We start from the raw sequence: 17190 nt of genomic DNA, 5'->3' as shown, positions 1-17190 counted from the left end.
AAAATCGGTCATACGACCCAAAAACTCAAAAATGCAAGGGGGCACCCTAGACTAATGGTGATGGTGATAACAAGTCACCACTTGTGCGATCATGTGTAAGAGCCTAGTCCATCGGCTCGGCATGCCAGTGATATGGTGTTGTAATCTCAGAGGCAACTCGTTGGTCCTCACATCCTAAATACCAAGGGTGAGACCCTCGATCTGATCCTGCAATACTGCAAGGGTCTCAGCTACATCCATATCATGAAGGACAACCCTCCCTATAGCCTCTCCCACTGGAATGGCAGCTGCTACTCTCGGGCACATTGCTGGTCACACTGGTCCGATATCTACGCGCACATTAGTTCTTATTAGTCTTGATAATATAAAAGAAAAATCACAAGAACATTATAAAACCAATAAACAGAGATATGGTCAGAGATTTTTACCTATGACACCCCACTGCTCGCCATCCTGCAGCACCAAATCTAGGTCACCCTGAAAATCCATCCCGGCATATGGATACTCAGCATAAACCATCTGGTGATAGTTGAACCACTCAAAGAAGGCATCAGAGAATGAAATCTGTGACTGACCAGCATGTCTAGCCATGAGATTGACCCATCTCTGCATACGTGGTTTTGTCAGCGCAGGCACTTCGAGTGAAATGTACTGTGGTTGCATCAATGGGATATTCTCCAAGGCGAAAGTGGTCAGAATAGAACCATAACCAAAGTTTTTAGATCTTCTGTTCTTCACCTTGGTAAGCTGTTCTTTTATCACTGGAAGTACTGCATCACACCAATTGAATACCTTTGGTTCAAGGCATTCCAAGGCATACTACATATAGGACCTGTTGGCTAAGTGAAGAGCCGCGCTACCAACCAATCTAGCAAAGGTGAATAAGATAGTCCTCAAGGACCAGTCAGTGACATCTTGAATACTGATCTTGCCATCCCTGCTCAGTTGAGATCCATATCTACGGTATCGACGAATATAATCCCTCACGGATTCACCCCCATGGGTGGAACCTGATAATGAGAGAGGTACGCCATGCCTCGATAAACCAATCAAAAAGTAGATATCCTCAATAGTCAAAGGGATGGATTTACCTCTAATTTGTAACACTTGGTTGATAGGATCCCATGCATCGAAAAAAATATTGTAACAAGTTGATTTGTTGCCTCATGCTAGATATGCGGAAGAACTTGAGCAAGCCACAATTCCACAATGCAGTTACCGTACCCAGATCATGTAAGGAAACCACGTCCTCTTCTTCATGCTCGCGTTCACGCCATATAACGACCATCTTGCTCCAATGAATTTCTGAAAAACAAACAAGAGAAGAATTAGGATCCTGATTTGGTAAAAAATAGGAAAAATTTCCATGAAAAATCAGTGAAAAAACTTTCTTCCTTGCGCCCATCACACCCTGGCTATGTATTGGGTGGGATGCATACTGACTGGCCAATGGCCAGCCTAGCATTCATTGCACCTTTCGATGTATACTAGGTGCGATGGGGAGAGAACCAAATGTTCAATCCCTAGAGGCTCAGAAAAGCAGGAAAACATGCTCAGAATCAAAAAAGGAAAGAATGCAATTGAAGAGCTCAGGGTTAGCTCCAACCTGGTCTAGACAGCATCGAAAATTGTGCATAGAATCTCCCGGAATCAGCTGATGAAAATCAAGGGGGAAAACACCTCCAGAGCTCCAACAATCCCAAATTTGAATGAAATGGTAAAATGAGAGGTAAAAACCACTTTTATGTTATTACTCACGTAATTCAAGTAAGGTATTAGTTTTTTACTCATTTTCAAGCATGTATGTACATTTCTAATCAGTTTGATGGAGCAATTGAACAGGTAGTATGACCATCAAAAGAACATAGTTTTAACGGTCAATTAGATATCTTTGACCATTATCACGAGCAATTTTACGTGAAGTTCAAGCTCGTTAAAAAATAAACCTAGCAATGAGCATATGTTCCACCAGAGTTTAAGCTCATTAAAAAATGAACCCACCTTCGGTAAATAACCATTGCAATCTCATAATCATCAGCTTTTGAACCTTGGTCGTGTTCTTACCATCACCTCCACTATTTTTTAGCTGATCATACGCCTCCATTTGGTTGTTTATCCCTTTTGAGGAACAACTGTGACGAGTGATACTATTAGCCACCTTCTTTACACTTCCGTGATTGAAAAGTTCCAAACCTTACCTAGAACCAGCTGATATCCAAAAACATCACTCATTCCTTAGAAAACAAGTCTCATTTAAGCTCTTTTCATCTGACTTGTAAAATATGAAAATATTGCTGAGCAATTGGCCTCTCCAGCTCGTTAAAGTGATTGGAAGTGCCATCCCTCCCCTAGATTTTAATCTTTTTGGACTTGAGGGATTATTACAGAAAAAGATCGAGCGTTTGTCTTGTTTGGCTCGTTAAAAATATCAAAAAGTCATCCCTTTCATATTATTTTATACTTTTTCAGACTTAAGGGATTATATTACGAAAAAGGATTACTGGAGTTTCCTTTCCATCTCTTTTTAGACTCTCTAAAATTGAAAAGGACTGAGTTATCTTTGTTGTTAAACTCGTTAAAACAATAGCGACAAACTTGTCCATGCAGACAAGAGTGAGTTTCACTGTCGTTAGGCTCGTTAAAACATAGCAATGGGTTTTCCCAAAGGGAAAATTATAGAACAAGCATATGTTATCCTCCTCAAGCTTGACAAAAATAAAGAGGTACTAGTCAGAAATGACTGGGGAAAAATTGGGAAGAAAACTTGAAGAAACTTTATTGGTAGCAGGTCGCTCTTGAACATGACACTTTCACTCCATCACCATGATTGAGTCAGGTTGGGTTATTCCATTCACCAATCATATCACCATTGGTCCTCCGTACCATCCATTTTTTGGGTTAACGCTACCAATCCATTTCAGTGCCATCGATATGTTCAAGAGAAGTCGCTGAGAGAATTCACCAACGTAGCTTATGTCTCATCCACTGCAATACCTTCACGCTTCATTCTTTCATGACCTCCACCCTGAACTTTTTATCATGAGATCGTTTTCACCTCCACAAAATCATCTGCTCTGTTTCGTGTCGTAGATGTGGGATTCATTAAGGCCCTCCTATGACGGGTCACTTCTTGTCGACATCAGCTCATCATCCAAGAAGTCAACTTAGGAACAACCCTTTCAGTACTTTGAAGCTTGCATGCCTCAATGGCAAGTTTCTCACTTCCAGCAACAGGTTTACACTAATGGCCTTCGACCGAAAGACTTTTCTTGGTATTCAACATCGAATCATGTGTTCACACCACGTGAATTGTACTGTAGTACCTTGAGGGTCATTATCATTATCGATGCTTCCTCTCGTGCCTATTAACATCTTACATCATTGGCTGGTAATCAGGTGATGTCTTTCCATGTTTGCTGCCAGAACATCTTTTCACATGGATTGACTTGTACTTCAAGTGAAGATTGAACGAGTTTGAAGACCACGGATCTAGTTTCATCCATCCAAGCTACGATATATTCAGGAAAATAAAGACATCAAATGTACATCATAGCTGCACAGATAATCACTGAAGCTAAGGGATGATAGCTCTACCAGAATCATCAATCTGCCACACAAACGGTTGTCTATCCAATGTACATGAAAATGAATTTATAAAGTTGAGCATGGGAATGCTCGCCTCAGCTAGATCATGAAAATATTATGAAGATAATGTATTGTATTGTATCTTATTATAGGTCACCTTCCAGTTCAAAAAACCTTGGATCCTCATGATAAAGCATTTCACCTGACATCAGAAGATTTACGACCTCATGCTTTAGCGGGAAACTATTATAGGCATATTTGGGCACTGCAACCTCAATCACATATGTCCATAAAACTGAGGGCTTCTAAGTCCCTAAAAGTTTTGTTTCATACCCTAAAGGAGCAAGGTCAGCTGATTACATCATCTCCCAGAAGTTCTCCATGAAAAACTACTCAGAACTGGTCAAAAGTGGACCATACAGACTGCTCAGTGCTAAGCATGTGATGCATCTCACCTCTCACATGCAAAAAGTGTGATGCATACTAATGAGCGAGAGCAGACAAATGGCAGAGGCAGTTGGCTAGGTGAAAACCCAGATAATCTTCTAGAAACTACCCATTTGACACTTTCCTCTCTGAATTCACCTAGGGATGAGTAAGAGATCATGAAATCTCCAAGTGGAACCAAGAAACATCAAATAAATGACACTAATCAAAACCCTAGAAGCTGCCTCACCAACCTGCAAATATCTATATATGGATACCTCATCCTAGAGATCCAGAGGCTGAAATTTTATATTTTGTAAGGAAGTGTTGTTGGTTTCTCCATGCAACATTGTATTTTTGGGTGATCTAAGATTTTCATGAGGTGAAGAGGGCTTTCATGCTGGGAGGATGGCACTCGGTCAGACCAATGGGTTGTACTCCTCTCTTCTACTACTTCTATGAGTAAAGATTTTTGGGTTTTCCTCCATATTCTTGTATATCTTTCAATCTTGTATTGATATATGCATCTGTATGGTTAATATACATCTGATCCTATATTGTTTATGGTTATAGATCTCTATGCTTTGATGGTATTATGTTGCTTTGACTCTATAGGTGTTCTTTGAAACGGGACAAGTAAGGAAGGAGTGGCGAAGCTTTGTCAAATGAGGGAGGAAACAAGCAAGGAGCCAAGTGAATGACTGAGGTTGGTACTCTTTGCTTCTCTCTCATCTATCTCTCATAAAGGAAAACACAAGTAACTTTAGTTTATTTGTTTCTAAGATAACTACCCGTCTTAGTGGGACTAGCAGCTCTGAATGGACACTAGTTTTCCCGATAACACCTACTCTTACTCTAAACAATGCATGGGCCTATTCACGTGAAGTGTTATTTCCAATGCAGCCATCTGTGCATTGGCTAGCCCATGTTGGTGAAGTCATCGTTAACAAGAAAGATATGAATGTAAACCAGCCAACAAGAAATATAGTTCATTGAAGACCAACATGCTCTGAGTTCTAAAACATCCACAAAATAGAAAATATTTAATGCCAAAAACAAACATTCTATAGACGTACCATGGTGTTGCGACATACTACGTGCAGGCGGTAAACATACACACTCTTTGGACTGTGACATATGAGCGAACATGTGAAAGACTAATTTCTTATGCTTTTCAAGCGTGATCATTGTGTGAGATTCCTCTAAAGATTGAGCAATGTGATCATGTGATTGCAGTGGAGGAAGTGAAATGTAGGTGTTTGGTTGATCTTCAATGTGAAGTAGAGAGTGATGAGGAGCCTTAGGTGTTTTGAAATTTTTCTGAGCGGAAGTGGAACTAACCTCAGGACAATGTGGACCTGACATAACCCTCAGCCTAGGGTGAACTGCCTCGACAAACTGCAGGGTTTCCACTCTGTTAATAGATAAATCGTTGGAGACAAGTGGCTTATATAAATTAACAATGAAGAATCAACATTGTGATCAAATGAAAAATTACAAAGATCATGAAATCCACAATAAAAAAGTTCAGGATGTTCCTCAACATCCTCATGATTTGATGAATCGTGCAGACGAGAAGCAAGGATGTTCACCCTCTGTGTTTTTAGAAAATATAGATGATAGATGAGATGTATTTTGAAAGGAATATGTGTCCTCTCTGGAATGTAATGACACACTCAGATCAAGTGTTTCCTGTGAACGATCAGAAGTAGATACATTCGGAAATGAGATTTCATAGGAAGAATCAAAAGTGGCAGAATCACAAGGGATGTTAGGATAGAGAGAATGAGGTGTGGATGAATGGGAGTCATCATTCACCACATATTCTTCTTTAGATTCCTTCACACACTCATCATGAAAGATAGCGTACGTTCGCTGCACAACACTAACTTTGTCGACAACTTTATCCTTGTTCAAAGCACGTGTGGAGTCTGAAATGGAAGAACACAAGACAATACAATCTGGAGGATCAACAAAACATGGGGACGGAGGTTGACGTAACAAACCAACATGACAACCAACATGGTTGCAAGCCAAATATGCGTAGATATCGAGAGTGGGTGGGGCATGAGGATGTAACAGTTCAATCGATGTGTGTGTATGTTCTCCTGCATCACTCTACGGTGGTGGAGCTGTTTGATGAGGGGAAGGCATACAATCACTTGTGATAACATCTGCGTCCGCTTGTGATTGCGCAGCTCCATCACCGAAGTATACTGAGTGAGGTTCAAATTCTTCTGAGAATTGTGGATTTTTGGATATGTGAAGAAGATACTTAAATCTTCAATCGAGAAATTCCCAATCAATTTCATCTTTAGGAAACTGCTATGCAAGATTACAAAAGCGTGTGTGAAATTTCTCAAGGGATTCATCAGGTGCTTTCTGTAATTTTAGAATTTCATTATTGAGTGCTTTATGCTCAAAATGATTGAAAGCACATTCTATCTCTGTGACCAGATTAAGGAGAGAGCGAATAGACTTTTTGGGCAGCGTGGCACACCAATGTAATGTGTGCCCTCGAAGTGTGTATGTGAACAACGCGTAGTTAATATAATATTCAAAGGTTTCATGCCTTTCACAGGAACCTACAACACCAATCGCATGTCTAACAAAGGCTACTTAGCCTCCACCATCGTATGTGCTATGTGACAAGTTATTCCAGAGATCTTCCGAGATCTAGAATTCGTTTCAATAAGACATACATTCCAAGAAAAAAAAAATTGTTTAGTCATGATAATTATGCAGAGATTCAAAATATATTGTGAGGACTCACATTGTCATCTAGCCCTCCTTATATTGCCTGAATTGTTGACGATGCTGGACCCGCCAACATTCAAGGGATCTCCACAGTATGAAGTCCCAACTAGATCTCGCACCGTTTGGTGTATGAGTCCCATCCGGTACAACGACCCGGTTTCCATTATCTTAAAGATATCTATTAGCTCTTGCTTGTCAACATCTGAGAGTGGTCTACTTTGTCTTTGAACAGTGAGGTTCACATGCCTGGTGAGTGCTAGTGTTACCTGTGTTAAGGTTCTTTCACTGGAGAGGGAGAAGGTGGAAGCGAGTCTCTAGTTGAGAGGAAAGAGTCCCAACTATGTCAGAGACACACAACACAACGGGACATGCGTAACTTCTGGTAGAGTAGTCCACACATATGTGGCAGTCACAAGCACACAATGAACAGATAACACGTGCAACACCCAATGGAATAGTCCATGTGAGTGTGATGGTCGTTATAACAAGTTTATTTGAATGGTTTTTTCTAGTGTTGAGCAAGGCAGCCCACATGGGAAAGACAACATTAACAACTTAAATGACACGTTTTGATAAGAATATGTATTAGAACAACCAAAATAGTTCAACTATATTAACACAGGATAAAGCAAAATGCATTACAAGTGTTCAAAGAATAGTCTTACAAACAATTACAATACATGTGTGAAAATGTGTTGGCCTATTAACAGGCTTTTGAATTAACTGAAATTTCCAAGACACATAATTTCACCATACATCACTAACCCCATAAGCGAGGCAATGGATCCATTGGTCGCTCCTCAAAGAAAATATTATAAGTTCTCAAGGCTATGTGGGAGGAGCCAAGGTGAAAAGTATATTGCATGTACAAATGAGGGGTATAACCAAGGGTAAAAATAGCCCTTATGACTGTTTGACTTCCCTCATGATTATTTGACTTACACGACTCTTCAGATTTACATGTGGGTCTCTTGGAAATCCATGTTACATGACATTGATTTACAATAGTATGGGCCACAGTAGTGATGTGGCCGAGATGAACTATGACACGACTTGACATGACAATGATGGTATGTTCATGCTGCTGCTAGTGTCCCTGTCAAGCTACAATGTTGTTGAGTGATGGATATGCTCTTGGTGTTTCATAGCTTCATCTTCGCATGGCAAGGTGTGTCAAGTATTTGATGGTCTTAGTGTTCACTTGATGTTTGCACGTGCATGTTCCTCCTTCGCTTGTACTTTGACATGCCTCATGTGTTCGTTCGTTCACGAAAGAATCTCCTTGCGTGCATTACTCATTCGTACGTTCTCGAAACAATCTCCTCACATGCTCTCCTTGTTCTTTCATTTGCAAACAAATCTCCTTGCATGCTCTCCTTGTTCATTTTTTCATGCAAAAATATTCTTGCATGTGCTCTCCTTGGTCATCCCATTCATCGTCGTGTCATGTCTCATCCATGTAGCTGTATTTGTAATCACTCATGATGAGACGACATCAAATCCAAAAATCTCCTAGTCTACCTTGATCTATTATCTTTCACTTTTGGATGCAGGTGACTGGAAGTGAGGATATCATTCTTGAAACTACGCAAAGAAAATTTCAAGTTGGGATGCGGGCTCTTGGCACTGCCGATGAAAATTGCACAGAGGTCACTAGGAGATTGGGATTGACAATCTAGATCAACAGTGACTGTGTGCAGGATCTAGTTCGACTGGATGGAATATTTGCACAATTTTTTTAGAGAAGCAATGGAGGGAGTAGAGGGTTTAGTAGCAAAAATTGCGTTATTTCATCAAGGAGCTCGCAGCAGGCTCCAGTAGGCTTTCTTGGAAAAATTACACAAATTTTCTAGGGAGTTGGCAATGGAATGCAGGAGTCTGCTGGAAAAAACTGTACAATTGCTGCGATGCTCACCTGCTGAACATCCTTGCATAGTTTTTGAGCTGAGGGAGATGTTAGGCAACTGGGTGACTTCTCATGAAAATTGTGTAGTTTTACGGGCAAGAAGAAGGCTGGCTAACTCGGTGACTGGATGGAAAAATTGCGTAATGTTTTCTTAGGGAGACAGTGTCGGACATAGGGTGTACGTCCGACATGTCTGTGCAGTTTCTGTAGTCAGTGGAGCGGGCATGCATTGCACGTTTTCTGCAATTTTTTGGGGGAGTGAGTTCTGGGGTCATTGCCCAAACAAACTCTCTAGTTGACGAGCTAGAGGCTTGTTTGATGTGCTTACAGGCAGCGCAGATTGAAAAGGATTATTAGGAAACTTATGCATTGTTTTGGGTGATAGTAAGTTGAGTTGATTCCATGGTTGCGTAGTGCAAGGTTGAGTTGATTCCTAGGAGGTACCCCCAAGCTCTGTGAAATTCTATCCTATAGTACATAATTACTGAGAGCTGAAACTACTCAATGCAGCTGAGTGGATGTTTGGTTGTTGGAGGATGGTCGATTCAATAAAACTTCAACAAAATTACCAAGTGTGTGAATGAGTGAACTTGTTCATGCATGACCTTGCAAACACACACACAACATGACTTGATGACAAGACACCTCGAACTATCAAGACAAAAACACTCAGTGCTACTAACTGATGGTACGAGCAACAAGTGTGATGCTTGTGATAGATCGTTGAATGACTGTGACAACACTTGCGTGAGAGTACATACAACATCATGTGTGAGTGTGATAGATGTGTCCATAGAGAACACAACTCAAACAAAACCTTCATCATCACTAGAACAAGGTCACAAGCATGACATAACAATCAATATGTCGAAGACGAAAGTTCATCAAACAAGTGAAAAGGAAGCAAGACATGTAGAAGAAAAACATGAGATGACTTTTCGTGTTTGTACACATGCATGTTATTGAGGACGGGATGATATGACAACGACAAGCAATCTTACAAACTCAACTAAGAGGTGTACTTCAAAATGTGTTCTTTACTTACCATACATACCCTCAAGATTTATTATGCATGTGACAAAGTATGCATGTGATCCTGATATTTTCCATTGATTGTTTCCTTGGTCCCTCTACTTAACTCGTTGGAAGTGATTTCGACATGTCACCCTTTCCTGTAGTCACTGAGAGGTAGATCTGCACAATTTGAGCAAGAAGTGACTGTTGTTGGAATGAGGCCCTGGGAGGCCCATCTGCGTAGCTTCTGCATGTAAGACAAACAAGAAAACTTGGATAAAATTGTGCAGTTCCTCCATGCAGTGCGACTGGACTACTCTGCGTGTTTCTAGAGAGCAATGTTGGCTTGTTTACTACTTTGCGCATTTTTGGAGAGCAGTGATGGCTGGGGTCTCTACGAGCTAGGGGTTTCAACACATAAGGGAGGTTGATGTCTCTGTGCACTGTGGGGTTTCAGCAGGCAAGGGACGAAGCTTGATGGTTGCAGAAGAAAAGCACACAATTTCGGGAAGATGGATGAGGCTAGGTTGCTTTGGAAAATGGCTAAGTGTGAGACCAGTGAAACATATGTAAACATGATAGGACTTGAGCTGGGATGATCACATAAAACACTTAGTGACACAATGTAGACCTTATAGAATGTATAAGACGTACCTTTCTTGGTGCAACAACCATCGTGACAAGAGTGTGTTAGGTGAGTGTGAAACATGCCGATGTGATGACCACCACTCATACGCACACAATTCCCTTGAAGCAAGACAACATTCCCTTTACATGACAAACAACAACCCCTATGACCAAATATGACACATGTTGCATGAAGATGAGAACATAGACAACTCTTAAGATCAAGGAAGGGAGCTTGAAATCATCATATTACCAACAAGTGATCAAGGATAATCAATCACAAGATCCGAGGTATGTCCCCAAATTTGCATGAGAGCCAAAATTTTGGAGGGTGGTTGTAGCTACTACAACAACACCCAAAGGTTGTAAAGTAAGAAAAATGGAAATATTTTAGAGAACCGTAAAATATATATAAAATGAAAATATTTAGAAGAAATATTAATATGACTAATAGCCTAATACTCCATATCCATATCTGTTGGTGGAATCTCATCAATAGAATCCATACGAGGAACAATTGCAAAAAAATTTCGAGACTTAATGAGATCATTACAATCCTACAACGTTGGAGATGAAAACCCAAACATCTATTGATTAGTTGAATTATCAATATTTGTTGGAAAACATATGCTAATCGTCATGTAATATAATAGTAAAGGAACTTGACTGTTGTTGCACACAAGGACAACACCATTGGTTGTTCGAAATGGAAGATAACTGGGACATTTTCTATTTATATATGTATAAATTTCTTCTAACAAGTTCCATGTGAAGCTCCAATGGTCCTCAAAGTACTCATTTATTTGATCAAAGCACGATTGACCAAATTGGAAATTATCTATTTGTTCAACTCACCGTACAGAAGTGGAGCCATCATTGACAAGGCATATCAATTCATTCTTGTATATTGCTATTGACATACATCATATGTCAATGATTGGAACAAATGAAAAACCCCATTCATCTTTTATTACATGAAACCAGTAGATTTCATACCGATATTGACGATAATATTCATACTCCTTATCTAGATACAACCAAAACAACTTAGTTTTATAAAAAGACTCCATTCTTTGGGGGTGAAGTGCCACCAAATTGAAGATCAACCCTTGGCCAAACTCTCTCAAGACAACTACAAACATAGAATTTAGCGTGCGTTGTATCATACATATGCTTCAAAACAACCCAATCATATTTTCTTCTACTTACTTTTTCCAATAATGAAGAGAATCCCCAAAATCCAATTGTATTGTCCTTATGTTTTTAAAGGCCTTTATAAACGGATTCATTAAAAAATGATTATTTGAATGAGAGAATTTTTTTGGTAAGGATAAAGATACCATTGATCCAACAATAGACTCTACTATGTATCTTTAATGTATGAATCACAATGAAACTAAGATATGTGTCCATTCTCTTTTTTTGCTGAAGCAAGCACTGATCCTTCTATTTCCTTAAATCAAAAGAAAATTACATATTTGTACAACAACCCGAAACTTTACAAGAAGAGAAGCTGACGTGGAAGGCTACTAGAGCCCCGACCCGTTAGGGAAGATTCATACAGATACATTCCCCTAAGATGACTACTGAACAAAAACAACTCCAATTGCGAGAAACCCACACCCTGCAAAAGAGGGAGAGTACGTGCCAAAAAGGTTTGATGAATAGCACCCATCGGGCCCACAAAACCAAACCATCATTCTCATATGTTGATGCTAGCTGCTGGATCCAATGACTAGGGATCATATCGCGCACCCAAACATTTCTGAAAAATAATGTGCGATCAACGGCGGTATTCAATTCCATCCCTTGTCCACGTGTAGCCATCTCAATGGGATCACTGCCAAGACTCAAAAACCACAAACCATGCAAGGAACATGCAATCACCGCAGAGCCGACCCGAGCGTGGTTTTCACACCTAAAAGTGGGAAGAGGGAGAATATCCGCAGCCAGAAAACCAATTCGCATTCTCTGTCTGTTCTTTCCACTATGCCTATCCCTGATACTGAACTCGTTTGAGAAGTGACCCTGTAAATTGTCCTCTGAAAACCTGAGGCTACCCTTCACCTCATTCTGGTAGAACGTGCGACAAAACCTGGCTTGTATTTCTATCAAATGCATTTCAAAAGGTTGAGAAACATCTTCCCGAATAAATCAATTCATGCTTGCTATCCAGGTCCGATAATAAAACATTTCCTTGTCTTCTGCAGCTTGTTCCTCGTAGAGATCCTTTAAATGGTTTTGAGGAATCTCCTGCCACTTGTACGCTATCCCGCACTCTGCATTGTTCTCCCCTTGGTTGGCCAGAAGGTCCGCTAGTTTATTGGCCAAACGTCGAACATGGTTGAAACTCACTGTTCGTAGCCCTTGGAGGTGAACCTAGATTCTTTGGTAAACCAGGAGTAGTTTCCAATGATTAGAGACTATCTTCGGCCGAGTACCACAATTAATTTTTTTCACAGAGTTAATAGTAATCTCTGAGTCTGCTTCAACATGACGTTAGAGCAACAATGTTGGATCAAAAACTCTACACATTGTTCTAGAGCCATTAATTCTGCCATATTATTGCTGGCTCTGCCAAGATGATAATGAAAGATAAATATAATTTTTCCTTCTTCATCTGTTAAAACTCCTCCAAAACCAGTTGTTCCCTGGTTTCCTTTTGAAGCCCCATCAATGTTGTATTTCAGATAACCTTTTGGTGGAGGTTGCCAGAACTCCTTCCCTATATCCATTGATGTGTCCTGTTTGATTAGACCTTGAGGAATAATCCCTTTCATTCCAAATTGTCTGAGAATTCTCAGCTCAGACACAGAGGGGGGATTTTTGGGGAGATTGCGAATAGTGGTACTAACAATCTCCCGAAGCTATTTTAGGATAAGAATAAAAAGACCTTGTGTGGTGGACTTTTCACTTTTGAAAATCCTTTTATTCCTTTCTTTCAAAACATTCCAGATAATGAAGCTTGGCGTGAAGGCCCAGGCCAGATAAATGAACTCATTCTCTAAAAAGTTAACTCTCCAATTGTTTAGGGTATTAGTGATACTACTTCTGTCCCTATCTGACTGCTAGAGAATGGAAGAGAAGGAATCCTATAACCAGGTAGTATAAGAGTAGTTGCTAAGAAAGTGCTCCATATTCTCCTCCTTCTCTTCACAACGCTGGCATCTGGAGGGCCCCATGACACCTCTTTCCCGTATGTTGTCCCAAGTTAAAATTGTCTTATGATGAACCAACCACATGAAAAGCTTGATTTTCATCCAATGTTGGTGCTTCTAGAGGAGCTTCCAAGTCTTGTCTGGAACCCTTTGATCAAGCCCAAGAAAAATACTTTTAGCTTCCTTAAGATTAAAGTTACCTTTGTTGTTATTGCCCCATCTCAATTGATCCTGCCCCTCTGTAGCTAAAATCATCCTTTGTTTAAGCAAGCTCCCAAGAGCCTCTACCTTAATTTTCAAGGGGCTATAATCTCCGTAGTCAAGTTTACTCTAGCTTCTCCATTTTTCTGAGGTTTGAGCCAGATCCCAAAAATCCTTGACTTTATTTAACCCTTAGTGGTTTGTTGCCTCCTTGAGACTAACAAGTCCTATGTTAATAGTATTGGTTCTTGCTGCCACTTGTCTTCCCAAAAGAGTTCAAGATCTCCTGCTCTGATTTCCTAGAAGTTGTTATTTTGAACAAGGCTTCTGTTATCGCAGGTTCTATTCCAGATGTGAGACCCTTTCACATTGCCAGACATTCTTATTAAATCCTTAGTGTGCCATGATCTAGAATATTTTTCTCTCTAGATTCTTGCCCACTGTGCTTTTGGCTCTTGAACCCAGTGCCACCAAAGCTTGGCTCCTAGAGCTTTATTAAGAATCTCCTGATCATCCAAGCCTAGTCCCCCCTGTCTCTTGTGTTTACAGATTTTGTCCCAAGAGACCAGGGCCCATTTCTTCTTAGTTTCTTCTTTACCCCATAGGAAATCTCTTTGGATGCTTATGAATTTCTCTAAAACATCTTTGGGAGCTGGGAGGGCCGATAACATGAAAACCAGGATCAATTGCAGGAGCGCCTTTATCAAAACCAACCTGCCTGCCAGGTTCAAGACTCGGAAGGTCCAATTTTTGACTTTGTCTTGCAGTTTATTAAGCATCAGTTCCTAGATACTTTTGTGCATTGGTCTGTCTGTGAGAGGAATTCCCAAATACTTTGTGCAGAGGGAATCCCTTTGGAAACCCAAAATTCTTGAAATGTTTCTCTGAATAGCAATGTTAGTATTTAAGAAGAAAATTTTTGACTTAGAAAGATTGACTTCCATACCTGTGGCCAAAGAAAATTCTTTCAGGATTCGATTATAGGTTGAAGGTTCTTTGACTGTGGGGAGCCCTTGCAGCATGGTGTCATCTACAAATTGTTGGTGATTCAGAGCTTGACCATTTTCAGATAATTGAAGACCTTTGATTTTGGCCCTTGCCTTGGCCTGCTGAATAGATCTGCCTAGTCCCTGCATCATAAGAATGAAAAGAAAGGGAGAGAGTGGGTCTCCCTGCATGAGGCCTCTAAAAGGAATGAAGATCTCTGAAGGGGAGCCATTCACCAGAATGGAAAAGTTGGAAGAGGTCACTAGAGCCATGACCCATCGGATCCAGTTGTGGTCAAACCCAAAAGTAGTGAGAACCTTTTTGATGTAGCCCCAATTGACCTTGTCATAGGCCTTGGCTATGTCTAATTACATGATCATCCCCACCTTTTTTTTACTGGTAAGCGTGTGGACCACTTCATGGGCTTAAATGATGTTATTTAAGATTTGTCTACCCTCCACATAACATGATTGTTCCTTTGAAACTAAAAAAGGAAGGAGAGGTTTAAGTCTATTTGCCACAACCTTAGAGATTATCCTGTAAACCACATTGCATGAAGCTATGGGTCTGTATTTGTCTGCAGTTTGGACCAAATCCTGTTTGGGGATCACGGAGATAAAGGAAGTGTTGAGGGCTTTCAGGATTGTTTTATTGGACCTGGAATCCTCCACCACTTCTAGAATGTCCTGTTTAACAATATGCCAACAAGCTTTAATGAAGTCCACATTGAAACCATCCAGACCTAGTTCTTTGCAGTTCTTCATGTCTTTGAGAATCTCGCTGACTTCCTCTTCAGTCACAGGTCTGTTGAGATTATAATCGTCCTCTCTAGACACTAACTTAGGTATATGCCTTGTAATTTCCTTGATGGAATGTTCTCTATCTGGATTGTTTTCTCGGGTGATGTTTCAAAAATACTGAACAAGCACAGCTTCTATACTCTTATGGGTGTTCTAGATTTGTCCATTCTCATCCTTTATCATTGAGATTCTACTGTATGCTCTGTTAGCCATAGTGGATCTGTAGAAGAATCTTGTATTCCGCTCTCCTTCCTTGAGCCATTGCACCCTAGACTTCTGCCTCCAGAATGCTTCCTCTTGTTTGCAAAAATTATCCCATTCTTGGTGATGCTTATCAGCCTGATCACTTTTGACTTTGTCAAAGCTGTCTTTGATCAGAGCCTGGTTGAGCTCCTGTAATTTGATTTCCAAATATCTTTTGTTCACAAAAATGTTACCGAAATCCGTTTTGTTCCATTCTTTTAGCCTGAACTTGACATGCTTTAGTCTTTTATGAAGGAGGTACATTTTTGAGCCCTGGAATTGCAAGTCCTCTGACCACCATTTTGCAGTGTTGCTGATGAAATACGGGTGGGAGAACCAAATATTCTCAAATCTGAAGGGCCTTCTCCTGGGAGAAATCAAACCCTTGATTTCCAGTTGAATCGGCCAGTGGTCGGAACCTCCAAAGGGAAGCAATGTTGCTGTTATTTCTTTATCTGTAAGAAAAATCTCCTCTGATATCATGAACCTGTCCAATTTAGAGGCTACTTGTGCCTTACCCCCTCTTTTGTTGTTCCAAGTAAAAAAGCCACTGTTTAGGTCTGAATCAACCAGTTTCATCTCATCTGTGAAAGTCTGAAACGCTAAGGAGTCTTTGTTGAGCACTCAGGTGCCTCCTCTTTTTTTGAGAGAGAGATTTGATCATATTAAAGTCCCCTCCAATGATCCAAGGAATCTCAGCCTGTCTGTGCCTGAGATTAATTAGGGAGTCTAACAATCTGATTTTGTCATCTATTCATTGAGGACCATAAACGTTTGTGACCAGGAAGGTTTTTGGATCCCCCACTGGTTGAATGACCACTGATAAGTAGTTCCTAGATGCGTCTACACCTGTTACACTGATTTTCTTTAGATTCCACAAAGTTAGAATGCCCCCCACTGTGTTATCAGCTTTAACCTCTAGGAAATCAAATCTATTGAGCCATTTGTTGTGGATTTGTTTTATTTTCTGGATGGAACATTTCATTTCTTGGATGAAGATAACATCTGGCATTTCCAGTTTCCTTCTATGACTAAGCATTCTTTATTTTCTCTTACTACCTAGACCTCTAATATTCCATGATGTGAGCTTCATATTTAAAGATTTGTAAATGAGTAACTGGTTAGGTCTTTCATCTTACCTAAGTCTATCATTAACTTTCCACACTCCATCAAGAGGTCCTTCCGCTTTTTCCTACCTCTCTTTTTTCCTGCATTTTTGGTCGCTAATCCTGGAGTAGTTTTCTTCACTTTAACTCCTCTGTGTTCCTGTTTTTCAATGGTTTTTTCGTTATCTAATCCTCTTTCCTGAGTTTTCCATAAGAATAGCTGTTGAATTTTGTTGCAGTCTTCTTGGGGTAGTGAGTCTATCCCTCCTGTGGATCCCTGCATCAAGAACCCTTCCAGATCTAGATGTTCCTTATCAAGAATTTCCTGCAGCTCATGATCTTCCAAATCTATTTCACTTTGGGTCATTTCCTGATCCATC

At 40.3% G+C, this 17190-nt stretch overlaps 1 protein-coding gene across 1 annotated transcript; it reads right to left on the bottom strand.

The window, feature by feature from the left end:
- Positions 1-15614: 15614 nt before the first annotated feature.
- On the bottom strand, positions 15615-16283 carry LOC149167260 (uncharacterized). The gene has a single exon (XM_089430427.1). The coding sequence runs from the start codon at positions 16281-16283 to the stop codon at positions 15615-15617; it is 669 nt and encodes a 222-aa protein (XP_089286553.1).
- Between the last annotated feature and the right edge of the window lie 907 nt (positions 16284-17190).

The sequence above is a fragment of the Pinus tabuliformis genome, chromosome 5_1, assembly GCF_031772625.1.
Source record: "Pinus tabuliformis cultivar Carrire ecotype Pingquan chromosome 5_1, CPIR1, whole genome shotgun sequence".
Taxonomy (NCBI): domain Eukaryota; kingdom Viridiplantae; phylum Streptophyta; class Pinopsida; order Pinales; family Pinaceae; genus Pinus; species Pinus tabuliformis.
This window is presented reverse-complemented; position numbering and strand designations above follow the sequence as displayed.